Genomic DNA, 15,694 nt, shown 5'->3' on the forward strand with positions numbered 1-15,694 from the left:
TTGCTTGTTCTAGATTATGGCTATTTCATGTGTTAAGTGTTTTTCCTTTCTCCCCTTCTTTCTGTAGGACGGTGATTCTGAGTGAAGGACCTTGCAAGCGTAACTAAGTGGTTATCATGGGCTTAATTGCATTTCTGAAGACCCAGTTTATAGTTCACCTCCTGATTGGGTTTGTCTTTGTCGTGAGTGGGTTCATCATTAACTTCATCCAGCTATGCACGCTAATCCTCTGGCCTATAAACAAGCAGTTTTATCGACGAGTAAACTGTCGCCTTTCCTACTCATTGTGGAGCCGTAAGTATGCTTTGATTTCTGTACATTAACTAGGAAAGTCTTTTCTTTAGATTGGAGTTGTTAAGAAACCAGGGAGAATGGCTCTTTGAGAGCAATGGAGACCTGCAAGAGTGAATATGCATATGCAAATAAGGACAACAGGAGCAGATAGAGGGCAAGCTAATAATGCAGGGGTGTCAAACTCATTTTCATCGAGGGCCGCATCAACCTTATGGTTGCCTTCAAAGGGTCATTGAATCAATGAATGGAGAATCTCTGGATGCAGAGAGACAATTGTATTTTTTACGTAGTAGTCGGTGCTCTTTAGTTTTTACTCAGTTTAGGTTATTGAATGACAACTCCCTTCACTTTTGATTATCTGCCATGCAAATTGAGGATAGTAGAAAGTGGAACCCAGAAGCACTTACTGCTCTGAAGTTGGGGAAAGGTTAAAGGACATTTTAAAGTCCGTCGTCATTTCCCTAAGCCTTGTATCTAAATTCAAACTCCACTTTCCTGACCAAACAGAACAAACTTCAGTCTTCCAGGTGTTACTGCATTACAACTCCCATTAATTTTAGTCATGATGTCTAATGCTGAAGGAGCATCTGGAAGGCCACATAAAATTATGTTGTGGGCCATATTTGATCTGTGAGCCTTGAGGTGGACACATGGGTAGTAGAGTCTAGAGATCATTCTGTCACGAAGAATGTCAACATGTAGCATCTCTTCTCTTTTTCGCTAGTCTATGTACCTACAAGTATAGCCTTAGCGCACAAGACTTGTAGGTCACTCTTTGTCCTTACAGCTTTTTTTGGGTCAATCTCTCCTATTAGCCCACTCAAGTGACCACTGACAAAATACGGAAGAGTGGATGAGAGCAAGGCAGTTTCTTTGAAAAGGAAATTGGGAAGTGGTGGATGTATGAAAGAACCATTCAGTTCTTTCTCCTTCAGCCAGTGTCTCTCACAGCTGTTCCAGAACTCCCTCCCTTTCAGCATTACGGAGGCACTTGTCTTTAAATCTAGCATAGGTACTTCCCTTCTGTAGGTACTTGAAATAAGAACATTAAGAAGAGCCTTACTGGATTAGACCAAAGGCCCATCTGGTCCAGCATTCTGTTCACACAGTAACCATCCAGACGCCAGTGGAAAGCATGCAAGCAAGACATAAGGGAGCAGTACCCTTTGCTCCAGTTTCTCAGCAACTGATAGTAGAAAACATCAATAGCCATTCAGAATTTATTTATTTATTTCACAGTTTTGTATACCGAGCTTCTCAACCTCATTGAGGGACTCAGCCCGGTTTACAGCCATAAAAACATATACATTCATTAAAATATCATATATCACAATTACAAAAACTTTAAAATAACACTATGTCTAAAACTACAGTGGTCAGTCGTCCTATTAAGATGGATCTACATCAACTTCCATCCAGGGTCCTATGGTGTTCTCTCATTCCTCGAAGGCCTGACTCCACAGCCACGTCTTCACCCGTTTCCTGAATGTTAGGATGGATGGGGTGGTTCTGGCCTCCAGAGGGAGAGAGTTCCAGAGTCGCGGGGCCACCACCGAGAAGGCCCTGTCCCTCGTCCCCACCAGGCGCGCTTGCGAGGCCGGTGGGACCGAGAGCAGGGCCTCTCCAGATGATCTTAGTAATCTTGATGGTTCGTAGGGGAGAACTTTCCATAAATTTACTTTATCCCCTTTTAAAGGTATATACTTTGGCAATCATTACATTTCCTCTTTTGGATTAAACTTTTCTTTACCGGGGGTGGGTTTAACCTGAATTTTGGATATAACTATTTCATCACGGGGGATAGCTTGAATTTTAGTTGCCCCTTCTGCACATTTTCTTCCTCTATAATATTTTTTTACAGTCAAAAATGTATTTATTTTATTAACCCTGACTTCTACCTCTTCTTTATGGGGGATTAAATATTATTTTATTTTAACACAGGCAGCATAATTCATATTATTCTAGCACAGAGAGTATAATTCAAAACAAAAGCAATCAATTTCGGTTATAAAAGAAGAAAGGAAACAAAGAAAGGGGAATAAAAATAAGAATATGCACACATATGTATAGCTAGAACTAAAACTAAGCTACACTAATGTACAATACTGAGACACTAAACTAACATACTAAACACTAACTAAAGTACTAAACACTAACCTATTAAGATGCAGTAGTGTGCTGTCCCTGTCCAAAGTATAAGGAAAGAAAAATAAAAATCAAAGTATAATATTCTACCATTATGGATCCAACTATGTAATTGTTCTAGAGTTGCTAGAAGCTATATTCCAGATTATTATATCATTAGCTTTCTTATTGTTCAAAAATTTACTTAAGTTTTACTATAAAAAAATCTTCAGTTGATTTATACATTAAAAACTACATTAGTTTGATAATTTTGAGCTTATTGGGTAATGTTTTGCAGTCTATTTTTCTGTCGTTAGTGCTTCAGTCTATGTTTGAATTTGAGTAAACAATATTCTGCTGTTATTATGTATCAAAGTAGTTTAATATCCAATTCTTAGTCCATAATATCCGACAAAAATGTTCCTGGTGGTATTGCAAAATCTACCTTTAATTAACTTGTAACACTTTGTCCCATAAAGTTTAGTTTTCATACAAGTTCACCACATATTTTAATATCGGGGAAATCCCAAACCGATCCTTTCTTTGGTATTGTACAGTGTTTCAAATTTTCTACTAGACTTCCTTGCCTGCCAAACAAATGTGGAATTTTTCCCCAGCAATTGTACACAAGTATCCGAATTCTTGTAACTGGGATCATTTGAAAGTAAAAATAAAAGTCTTGGCAAGACATTTACTTTTATTTCTGCCTTTCTTTCTGGAAGGGATAAATTTAACTTTCCTCAACTTTTCCAAACCAATATCACTTTCTTTCCAGACTTTTAAAATATTTATTTTGACATAATCAACTGTTGATCTTCATAATGTAACTACAATAAGTTTGTGATTTATTGACCAGAAATGTAATCAGTATTGCAAGTGAGATGTCTTTGCAGAAGAGTATAGCAGCATTACAATGTTGCTGATTTAATTTTTGTTCCCTTTACCAATGATCTCCAGTGTGGGCTACTTGTTTTTCACAGTACTCACTGAGTTGACATTTTAATCACCACAAGGTCTCTTTCTGTTGCACTAGGGCCCTGAAGCCTCTTTTGACCACAAACAACACACTGTCCAAGTAATCCAATAAGTAAAGGTTTATGAAAAACATATTATATAAAAAGCAAGCAAATTCAAAAGGAAGAATCAAAGTTTAAAAGATTATTTCCATAAAAGCGAGAGTCCAAAATTCAATTCAAAGAAAATCTCCAAAGTCAATCCACAGAGACATCCAAAGACAAGGTAACATGAATCCAAGGCAGGCAAACTATGCCACACAGGAACGGGAATCAAGAACAGCTTAGAAACTTGGAATACATGAATTCCAAGAACACAGACCAAAAAACTGAGCCCTCTTTACCTGAATGCAGTGTTGCTCTCACAAAGATTGTACCAGCAGGAACCACTTCCTGCCATGATATCATTTCTCATGCACCTGCTCCTCCACTTCTTATATCTAATTCTCTGGGGAAAGTGAGTATGTCTTTGTTGCATGCTCTGTCTCCGCTACTCCAACTGCCTTGACCTAGACAAACATTAGTCACTCACATTTATCTCAGCTTGCACTTCTGGCAGGTTCCCATAGGAACAGATCTCGCTTTCTCTAGTCTCTTAGTAACTGCCAGGAGGAGATTCCAAAACAGCTCTCTCTGGGCCACTTCCATTCTTTTTGGGCTCTCCGAATCTCTCCCAGAATCCCCTTCCTCCTCATCTGAACGCTCAGAATCTGACTAGGCTACAACACTTTTTTGGTCAGTCAGTTCCAGCCTCCTGCCCGTGGGAAAACCAGTAGACTTTTATTTTGCTTCTCTTCTGCTTGCCACCGGCAATTTACAGCTTTAACATCCTTTTGTATGTATAGATTTCAATGTTTTCAAATGCCTTCCCTAGTTGTTGTGTTTCATTTTGTTTGCTTCTCAGTCTTCAGCTTTTGCTGCTTCCAAAAATCTTTCATTTTTTGTCCTCTACATCTGCTCCCTTAAATATCAGAATAATTAACTGTATAAATATTCACCTTTTTTATTGTTCTCTTGCAAACTTGTGCAAGATGTTAATTTGAAGCAAAACCTTAAAATGTATATTAAAGAATTAGGTTCCATTTATTCCCCTGTATTCTTTATGCAGAGCCTGCCATAAGGCACAAATTTGAGAGAGGTAGCCATGACAATGTGTGAACAGCAAGCACATGCACAAAATATTATTTTAGATCAGCTCGCTTTTAAAATGCCACAAGACATTTGGTTCTTCATCTGAGAAATACTAAGGAGCTAACAGGCTCAATAAATAATCCTTTTTCTACTTCTCGCACAGCAAACCATTGCTGAATTGCTATCTCATATGTGGCTATCTCGCTTTAGGAACAAGTCTTCATGCCCTTGGTCCATACCTCTGGCCCTTCTCTCTGAATGACCAACAGATAAGGAGAGGGCCTGGACATTTGCTTTATGCAGCTTTTTCCCCGACAGAGTTGCCTTAAAGGTTCCTGCCTCCAGTGACCTTATTTTGAAAACTGCTGAACTGGCAGCTTCTGTCAGTGGCATAAACATGGTATATGTCTGTGTGTACTATTTTTGTCTTTGTGCCTATGAAAGAGTATTGGGAAATTACTTAGGCCAAACTCCTTGTGAACATTCAGTAGTCTTTGGGTATATTAAAGCTCTCTTGCTCAAGTACGACCTACCTAATTGTTGTCCCTCACTCTTGGATTCAGATCCTTTAGTGCAGTGGTTCTCAACCTGTGGTCCGTGGACCACCAGTGGGCCGCAAGAATTAAAATATGGTACACGGCCTCAATGTTACTACACCGTTGCAACGAGAGCAACTGGTCTCGCGAAACTCTCTTATAGTGCTGAGTCTTTTTAAATATGGCTTTCTGTGAGTGAGCAGATGGTTCCTCCCAGATGGCATATATTCAGTATCAGTAACTGGAGCCAATGTGGTTTGTCCAATGAAATTTTCAGGATCAGCATCCCAAATAACCAAACCGAATCTAAAGTTGACCAGAAATTGATATGTAACCCTTTTGATACTAATGTTGGAGAGTGGTCCCTGGTCAAGTGGTCCCTGGTCAAAAGGTTGGGAACCACTTTAGTGAGTTATTTATGTCCAAGGGGAATCATACTACCAACCAATTCTTTCTTTTGGGTGCAGCAAGAACTTGGACTGTCTTTAGCAAGGGTAGCAGTGAATAAAAGGTAAACGTAAGATCATTTTTGTAATTCAAAATGAACTTTGCCAATTAACAGGTTAATATAGAGAGGGACAAGAATGTCAAACCCATGCAGATTATAAGGGGCAGAGCTCGGAAGTAGTGCATCACAAATAATAACATTATCAATGACATGTTGCTTCTTAAAGTAATGGAAACTTAACAATGCCTTTTTTGTGAGCTCTATGTCATTTTGCTAAATGTAAAAAGCAAATGAGTAAAGACAGAGGTCGTTTTTGGCATTTTTGGGACATTTGGGGCTGTTCCTGAATCTTTGCACAAGCTTTCATGGACTCCAGTCTACTTTATGGGATGAAGTCCATGAAAGCTTATGCTAAATATTAGATTTTTTTCCAGATACTCAAAGGTGCTACAGGATTCCTTTCTATCTTTTGATGCTGAAACAGACTAATCTGGCTATGTCTCTGAATACTGTTGCCTGTGCCCTAGTGACAAAAGCTCATTTCAAAATAAATATTTCCCAAAACCAACTCATTCCATTCATGGTATCTTCAGTGAAAAGATTCTTAAATGCAAGAATGCGAAATGTGATCTTGGAGTATTGTGGCTCATAGTACATATATCAGCTGAATTGTATTGTTAATCTTCTAGGCCAATTCAGCTGACTGATCATATGGGAATGTATCAGTCTTTTCTGGATGTGAAATGCAATGATTGCTGCAGTGTACCTTGAGGAAGGAAAGTTGTTTGTTTTAAACAGGCTACTATGATGAGGTTTTTCAGAGGTTAGATAAGCACCTGTCAGGGCTGCTTTGGCTCTGCATTCTCACATTGGTAGAGCATTGGAGGATAAAACCTTTGGGATCCCTTCGAATTCTATGATTTTTTGTAGGCAAACTTGCATCTGCGTTTGGAAAGTGACCCTGATTACTTGGACTTTCTTTTTGGCCTTTGGCAGTGCCTGTCTAGTGTTGAGACAGTGGACCTATATGTTTCAGATCTCAGTGCACTTTGTTCTCGGAAAATTGATTGGAATTTTTCTAGTTCTCATCTTTGTAGCAATGTACTTGCCATTTATTTTAGGCATATAGATTGATATCAACATATTTAGAAATGAAGCATACAAAGATCAAAACTTCCACACAGCATAATGCATCCCTGGAAGAGTTGCATCTTGAAATATGCAAGTTTTTGATGAAGTTCTTAAAAAATGCTTCATATTTATTTTCCAAAGAACACATAGTAAAGGAATGTTATCAATGTTATGCACGTGTAAACAGTTGGTGTGTGCCCTCATGTCATTTCTGATTTTTGGCGACCTTAAGGTGAATAATCACAAGGTTTTGTTGACAAGATCGGGATCCAGGGGGATTGGCTTTCACTTTCCTGCTTGGCTGAGTGGGTGTCACTTGCCCAAGATTGAGTGGAAATTCAAATTTTGGTTTCCAGCATCGTAGGCTAATGCCCAAACCACTACACCATGGTGACTTTTATAAACAACAGCGTGTAAAAATCATTTTTAAAATGTCCCATCTCATATTTATATCAAGAAGACTGATTATTGATACATTTGACCAATGAAACTACTTTGAGGAAGCTTGAAAGAAGAAAACCATGTCTAGCAGACATCTGAAACTTGGAATGGTTGATGCAGGCCTTCATCCCAGAGGGCAGCGTATTCCATAAGTCAAAGAAAACTTTGTTGAATATCCATTTCTGAATGACTGCCAGATTGACCAAAGCAGTTCATTGCACAAGCAGGACAGCTTCTCCCTCAAGATCACAGGGGATGGACAGGGTGAAAGGAATAACACACAACCCATTTTGGGCTTCCAGTTTCCAAGAGCCTCAGCCAATGTGGCCAGTGGTTAAGGATTTGAGATTCAGAAGTCCAAAATGAATACAAGGTTGAAGGTTAAGACCCAGTGATTGAATTCCTTGAATGCTAGTACACTCCATCCTCCTTTTCATGGATTCGGTATCCACAGATTTAACCATCCACAGCTTTAACATATCGCAAATCCCCCAAAGGAAATGTTAATTTTGCTATTTAAAAAGAGACAACATTTCACTACACCATAATGTGACCCTTGTACAAATACCTTCAACTGTGTTTACGCATGTTGTCCAAACTGAGTTGTTTACATTCAGATATCTTTTTGCAGATATTTCTTCAAAGATACCTTCAATTTCCTTTTTTTGTAAAATAACGTTATATACATAGCACACAATTTTGTTTGTTTATTCTAAAAACACCCATCTAATTATTTGGAGTCAGGGACCTTTTCCTCCCCCAGGGATGCTAGCCATGAGGAAGTCATTCACAGACCCACTCCCTTAGGAGATTTCAGTCTCTTGCTGAGTAGCTCTTAACTAAAATTATCACTGATGCTGTATATCTCTGAAATGCTTCTTCCTGTTATAGAGAACCACAGATGTTTCGTCTGACTTCCTGCATAGAGAAAACCCTTCAATGCATATTTAATTCATGAGGAGAATCTATATTACAACCTTTTTCATTCTGCCTACCTTCAGATGACTTAAATGGTTCAGCATGTTCAGGTTTTGCTCTACAAGCAAAAGCAATCCAGCAACATCCAGTTAAATATGAACAGTTTATTATTTTTAAGTTTCTGTTTATGTCAACATGGAAACTTTTGGAATTGGATTTGTTTTTAAAAGGAGCTATGACAGTTTTAACTGATTTGTGATCTCTGTTCTTCAGAGATAACATCAATGCAGGAAACAATTATGCCAACTCTATGAATCCCGATTAGGAAATAGATCTTTAGCAGATGATTATATCTATTGTAATGTCATAGGTAATGTGTTCCCAAAGAAACCAGCTTAACTATAAGCATGAGGTATTTAATGGTATACTGCCCACCTGTTAACCACCAAATGTTTGAGGCAACAAGTCTGACCTTCCCTAGCCATGGTGGCCAATAGGCCAGTGGTTATGAACAAGGCTGATGTCATCATTAATAGACTTATTGTTGATGAATGTTCATGAGGTTTAGAAAAAATATCCATCAACTAGATAACTACAACTAGCTTGTTGTCTGTCTGATTATAGGATACTGACTCATTTTCAGAATTCATAAAAGTTCAGTTGCCAGTCCAGTTGTATTCTATACATAGAAGAGGAGGCTTTCTTGTTCTTTACCTGGGCATCAAAATGTCTTGGGCCAGTCCTGTGTGGTACCTGGAAATTTTAGCTTAAAATGTCATTTCTGCTGCTTTGGGGTTCCTGTGATATTTCAAGCCTAGATCCAAAGAACTAGTTCTGGGTTACTCAGGTTTATACATGCTGAGCAAAGTAAGAGAAGACTTGATTTCCACTTCCTAAAAACACTGTGTGTATGTACCTTCCTTTGGTTTCAAAATCATCTGCAATAGTAGTAGTAATAATAATAATAATAATAATAATAATAATACACTTTATTTACCTTCCGCTTTATCTCCCCGGATGACGTCAGAGCAGATTGCAGTACACATATAAGGCAAATATTCAATGCTTTTTACACAGTGATATACAATACACAGACAAGATCTCTGGCAAGTGGAAGCAATGCTCAACTCCAGCCATGGGGATATGCTCTTGTTCCATTTTTCCATGTCTGTTGTCCATAGACATCTTCGATCACGTTTTGCCAGCATGTCTGCATGGGGCACCCTTTTATCTTCCCAATGAGGCTGTGCCTGTTGATCTACTCACATTGCACACATTTTTGAACTGCTAGGTTGACAGAAGCTAGGGCTGATAGTTGGGAGCTCACCCCGACTCAGGCTTCAAACTGCTTTTGGGGGATGGGGATTATAAATGTTCCAGCAGCTAAAATAACATATTCTAAATTTATTTGCATTTTGGATATTGGTTATGCCAAGTGTATTTTGTACCTGATAATGATTGAGTGATATTGCTAAACCAGTGGTTCTCAACCTGTGGGTCCCCAGGTGTTTTGGCCAACAACTCCCAGAAATCCCAGCCAGTTTACCAGCTGTTAGGATTTCTGGGAGCTGAAAGCCAAAACATCTGGGGACCCACAGGTTGAGAACCACTGCGCTCGATGCTGCCTAACTTACTTCCAAAGGGGTTTGATCTCAGATACACATATAGTAAAGGTTTTAGTTACATTTATCTCATCCTCATTTTATTTCAAGAATATAAACTTCATATGTTGGTGGGTGACATGAAGTTGTACACATGCGCCCACACATTAACTCGGGATGATTTTGTCACATGTAGCTTTAAAAGTAGTTTTATAAGTATCATACACAAGGGTGCATTTTTCCCCAGAAGCTGTTCTCTTTCATCTTTTGCCATTAATGCCCTACCTTGTGGCTTTTGAAATCTCTAATACACAGAACTAAAAAGCTTCTCTTGGGTAAGAAGTAAATTCTTCCATTTTATACTTAGTGATCAGCAAATTTATACAAAGCTAATTTTTTCAAGCATTTAAACCTGGGACACTTAGATGTTGAACCCATACGTGATGCACTTTAATTGCTACCTCTTTGTATTCAATTTCTCTCTCTCCCTTTCTCTCTCTCTCTCTCTCTTTCTTACTAAGTGGGCGGCCAGTCATTTTTTCTGTATTCCATGGTCGGAATAAATTATGTACATCTCTATCATTTTCGTTTTGAAAGCCACACAGTTGAGAAGCCATACTTACTCCTGGAGAAATGTATCAGGAGCCACTGATAGATTTTAAGAGCCAGTTTTGCTCAGAGCTTTATCACAATGTGAATGCATTCCACTTCTTCATTGTCAATATTGGAATCTTGAGTAGTTTGAAAAACCAAGACCCTGGGCTTTTTCCAGCATTGGTGAAGTTAGACCTTCAGGCTATGACATGTCTTTAGATCCTGTTTCATGTTCTTTTCACTTCCCCCTCGAGCTGTTTTGTGTTGGTAGAGACTGTCAAAAAGGATTGGGGATGGGGGAGGATGCACTTATTCTCAAAAAGTCCTTCAGGCTGTTCATTACAGCCAAAGGGTTCCTTCCTCATGCAAAACCTATCTCGCTCAAGCTGTGTGTGGGTGTGTAGTACTGATGATGTTTGATTCAAAGGGCTGCAGTTACAAGGAAAGAATAACAAAGCTGGTTCCTGTTTGCCTTGGGCCATATGATGGGCTGTAATTTAAAATCAGACTGTAGCAGAAATGAATCAGTAATGCTCAATAGTGCTTGTAATCCCCAAGGAAAGAAATGTCATCTTTTTTTCCCTTTTGGGGTTTATAACCCATCCTCTTCTATGTGCAGCACAGGCTTAAGGCAAATTTCAGATGGTATGAAGAGTCCTTGCCAACTGCTTGATCATGTCATGGTTAGTACTGACCAGGAGCTGGAAGTTGGATTACTTCTCCCAGCCTCTGAGGCCCCTTCCAAAATCCACATTGAACATTGAACTGGATTATATGGCAGTGTGGACTTAGATAACATGGTTCAAAGCAGATATTGTGGATCATCTGTCTTGATATTCTGGGTTATATAGCTGTATGGAAGGGTCCTGTGTTAATAGAGGGAAAAAACAGATGCAGCCAGAGACAGAAGAGGACACTACTTTGTAAGAGAAACAATAGCAACCCCAGGTGGACAATAAAAGTCTTGCTATTCTTCTGGGCTCAAAGCTAGGGCGGGATCGGGACTTTGAGATGAGAGACCATGGATTAAGTATTCTGAACTAGATACAGTTAAGAACAGATTCAAGTGCAGACATCTAGTCATTTGCTTGAGAAGAGGGCTCGCGGGTGGGAGCACTTTAGAGACCTGCATAAAACAGCTGAAGTGTGGAATACCTAGCTGTGGGTAGCAATGTTAGTTTTTGGAGCTACCGCCTTGAGCATTGTGTCTTGAACACTTGAAAGATGGATTGTACCTTGGATGTTAGGTTGTGCAGTAGCCCTGGAAACTGTTAATCGGGGGTCCTCAAAATAAGGCCTGAGGGCCGGATATGGCTCTGCAACATCATTTACTCGGCCCTCACTCAGGGTCAACCTAAGTCTGAAATGACTTGAAAGCACACAACAACAACAACAACAACAACAACAACAACAACAACAATCCTATCTCATCAGCCAAAAGCAGGCCCACACTTCCCATTGAAATACTAATAAGTTTATATTTGTTAAAATGTTCTTTATTTTAATTATTGTATTGTTTTAAGTGTTTGCACTACAAATAAGATACGTGCAGTGTGCATGGGAATTCAATTTTTTTTCAGATTATAATCCATCCCTCCAACAGTTTGAGAGACTGTGATCTGGCCCTCTGTTTAAAAAGTTTGAGGACTCCTGGTGTTAATGAAATAACTTGGCTTTGGAGATTTGGAACAGACATATGGCTTACCCTCTTGTCTCTTCCTTGCTTGGTTGATAGATTGCTGTGTCAACCTCGGACTGCCTCTGAACTACATTCTGTGCTCGGCAAGATCCCTTTGCATACTGACTTACATTATTTATTTCATGTTTTGATTCAGGAGTGGGAATCATGCCGCTTGAGTTGGCGTAACAATTTTTAAGGAATGCTGAGAGGTGCAGGCCAACAATACCTTGATTCCCAAGATCTAAGCAGTAGTTTGAGTCTTAGACTGGGACCCTGAAGACCAAGACTCAAATTCTTGTTCAAAAAAGAAAATCCACTGGGTGACTTTAGGCGAACCATATTCTCTAAGCCTCAGAAGACAAAGGCAGCATCCTTTTAAACAAATCTTGCAAAGAAAACCCGAGATAGGTTCTCCATGGGGCACATTATCAAACACAAGCTCTGTGAGCAGGGCCTCCCAGAAGATCTTAGACTCCAAGGTGGGACGTAGAGAGAGATCCGTTCGGACAGATACACTGGGCCGGAACCGTATAGGGTTTTGTAGGTCAAAACCAGCACTTTGAATTGTGCTCGGAATTGGATCGGCAGCCAGTGGAACTGACATAACAGGGGGGTGGTATGCTCCCTGTATGATGCTCCTGTAAGTACTCTGGCTGCCTCCCGCTGGACTAGTTGGAGTTTCCAAACAGTCTTCAAAGGCAACCCCACGTAGAGTGCATTGCAGTAATCTAATCGGGATGTAACAAGAGCGTGGACCATCATGGCCAGATCCGACTTCCCAAGGTACGGGCGCAGCTGGCACACAATTTTTAATTGTGCAAAAGCTCTCCCGGCCTGCAAGTCTTTCAATGGGAGGACAACAGTTATATTGATACAATCTTACCACTGAAGGCCATCATAAAGTTTACTAAAAGTAAAAATAAAACCTCATAAGTAAAAAAAATGAGTTTGACATCCCTGTTTTAGAGTCACCATAAATCAGAGAAAACTTGAAGGCATAAACAGTAGCTATGCCACTTTCCAAGTGCTCCAACATAGATAAGTGCCTAACAGAGTTCAGTCACCATCTCAGCAGAAACGAAGGAGATTGGATAGCATGGTAGTTATATTACAGGAGTTCTTTAAATAATGAAATCTTTTTGTATTAATTTAGATGCCTGTCATATTGGAAACTATTGGAAATGTTGGCCCATTTGATCTAAACTTTCTTTGCAGCCCTGAAGTAAGATAGACTTCTCACTTTAAAGATAAACCTGGTGTTTCAATAATTTTGATGGGGAGGATATATGCTCAGTTATTTACTCAGGCTTACATTCTGTAAATTGCTTGCTTCTGCTCTGGTTGTATAATACAATCTCATATTTACTAGTCCTTGTGATTCAGTGAGTTGAATGGGAAGTCAGGAAAGAAACAGCATGGAGTGTATGGCAGCATCAGGGATTACATCTAATCTATATTGTTTCTCTCCTTCTATGCCCTAGAGTTAGTGATGTTGCTGGAATGGTGGTCTGGTACAGAATGTACTCTCTTCTCAGACCAGGACACAATCGATAAGTTTGGAAAAGAGCATGTCATCATCATCTTGAACCACAACTTTGAAATTGATTTCTTGTGTGGCTGGACCATGACAGAGCGCTTTGGTGTGTTAGGGGTGAGTGGTTGTAGAGTGGCTTGAACATACTTCATGATGGTTTCCTGAGACAAGTTTGTTGCTAACACAGAAAAAAAATCATTTTTTGAAGCTTAAACATTAGAGAACCATTGGAAAATCATGGTTACAGCAGGAATGGGCTGATAGAGGCCTATAGGGCCCCATAAACCCACAGTTCTGGCCTCTGAAGTTCCCCCATCAGTTGCCCAAAGGTCCTCAACCTACATCCAAGTTGTTGTTTTCTTTCTTTTTGAAAAAATAAGCATGATTTTGAGCAATGTCCTGCTCTCTAAACTGTGAAGAAAGCCCTGCAAATTTGGGAAAACATATGAAAATATCCCCACCACTACAAGGAACCCAACAACTCATATTGCCTCCAGATACTTAGATTAGCCAATGTAGCCCCTCACGGAATGGTGATAGGAATAAGGCGACATCTGAGTTTCCTACGTGAGGGAGATGCAGTTCATGGAGGCCCTGGGAAGGATATGTCCCCCTAGCTCATATACAGTTGACCACATCTGCACTAGAGTGTCAGACCCAGGTTAAAATTAGAATTTCAAATAGTTATTTGTGGAATATAAATGCTGGAATGGTTGGAGATTTGGGGAAGTGTAATCAAAATGTAATTTCCCCAGACTTTGCTTTAATCCTACTGAAGTTTGGAGCTGATTGGGCACAGATTACTTATTCTCAGACTTACCTCCAGTATAGGGTTTTATAGGTGAAGAACCACGCATTTCGCCTTGAGCCCCTTAAAGAAAAAGTGGGGTGTATCTGTCAGAAGTAAATTCCTATCAATATCCAGAAAATGCACTTTAGGAAATGACACAGTTTGCAAATGTTCCATTGTGTTTAAACAAATGGAAATTAATTGTGTGTGTTTCTTTCAGAGTTCAAAAGTCCTTGCTAAGAAAGAACTGTTGTATGTGCCCCTAATTGGCTGGACATGGTATTTTCTGGAAATCGTATTCTGCAAAAGGAAATGGGAAGAAGATAGAGACATGGTTATTGAAGGGCTAAAAAGATTGTCTGATTATCCAGAGTATATGTGGGTAAGTGAACACATCTCTGTACTTTGAACAAGATGTTGAAAAGTGTAATAATTTATGGCAGGCACACAATTTTGTTTATTTATATATTTATTTACAGCATTTCTACCCCGCCCTTCTCAACCCCCCCCCCCCCCCCGGGGGGGGGATCAGGGCAGCTAACATAGGCAACAATTCAGTTCCACAATATCAATAAACAACAATATAAAACCATGAATATATAAAATTTAAAAATAATAACATTAATTAAATAGTCACATCACATCACATAGCCGTTTACAATTATCATAACAGTCGTATGGTCCAGTTCAAAGTCCCTGGTGCTGCTGTGCTCACTCGCCGAAAGCCTGGTTCCAAAACCACGATTTTAGTTTTTTCCTAAAGGAAAGGAGGGAGGACGCCAATCTAATCTCACTGGGGAGGGAATTCCACAAGCGGGGGGTTACCACTGAGAAGGCCCTGTCCCTCATCCCCACCAGATGCACTTGCAAGGCCAGTGGGACCGAGAGCAGGGCCTCCCCAGTAGATCTTAAACTACGAGGTGGAACGTAGAGGGAGATACGTTCGGATAGGTGAGCTGGGCCGGAACCGTATAGGGCTTTATAGGCCAAGACCAGCACTTTGAATTGTGTTCGGAAGTGGAGTGGCAGCCAAATAGAGGTGTTTTATAGTAGTAAAGGTTCTCCCCTGACGTTAAGTCCAGTCGTGTCTGACTCTGGGGGTTGGTGCTCATCTCCATTTCTAAGCTGAAGAGCCGGCGTTGTCTGTAGATGCCTTCAAGGTCATGTGGCTGGCATGACTGCATGGAGCGTCGTTGCCTTCTCGCTGGAGCGGTACCTATTGATCTATTCACATTTGCATGTTTTCGAACAGCTAGGTTGGCAGAAGCTGGAGCTGACAGCGGGAGCTCACACCACTCCCTGGATTCGAACCAGCGACCTTTCGGTCAGCAAGATCCGCAGCTCAGTGGTTTCACTTGCTGCACCACTGGGGGCTCCCAAGATATATTATAGGCATACACAAATGTGCACACACATGGATAGATATGGCACATTACTGCATAGTGAGTAATCTCTTCT

The 15,694-nt window shown here is 40.0% G+C and overlaps 1 protein-coding gene across 3 annotated transcripts in view; it reads left to right on the forward strand.

Moving 5' to 3' along the window:
* The window catches only part of AGPAT3 (1-acylglycerol-3-phosphate O-acyltransferase 3), a 125,861-nt gene that overhangs the window by 95,595 nt on the left and 14,572 nt on the right, over positions 1-15,694 (forward strand). For all 3 annotated transcript variants that reach the window (XM_060770251.2, XM_060770254.2, XM_060770253.2), the window contains exons 2-4: positions 68-294; positions 13,394-13,563; positions 14,457-14,618. In XM_060770251.2, coding sequence (XP_060626234.1) covers positions 117-294; positions 13,394-13,563; positions 14,457-14,618 — 510 coding nt within the window. In that variant the 5' untranslated portion in view covers positions 68-116. The remainder of the gene's footprint in view (positions 1-67; positions 295-13,393; positions 13,564-14,456; positions 14,619-15,694) is intronic.

This window comes from Anolis sagrei, chromosome 3 (genome assembly GCF_037176765.1).
Source record: "Anolis sagrei isolate rAnoSag1 chromosome 3, rAnoSag1.mat, whole genome shotgun sequence".
NCBI lineage: Eukaryota > Metazoa > Chordata > Lepidosauria > Squamata > Dactyloidae > Anolis > Anolis sagrei.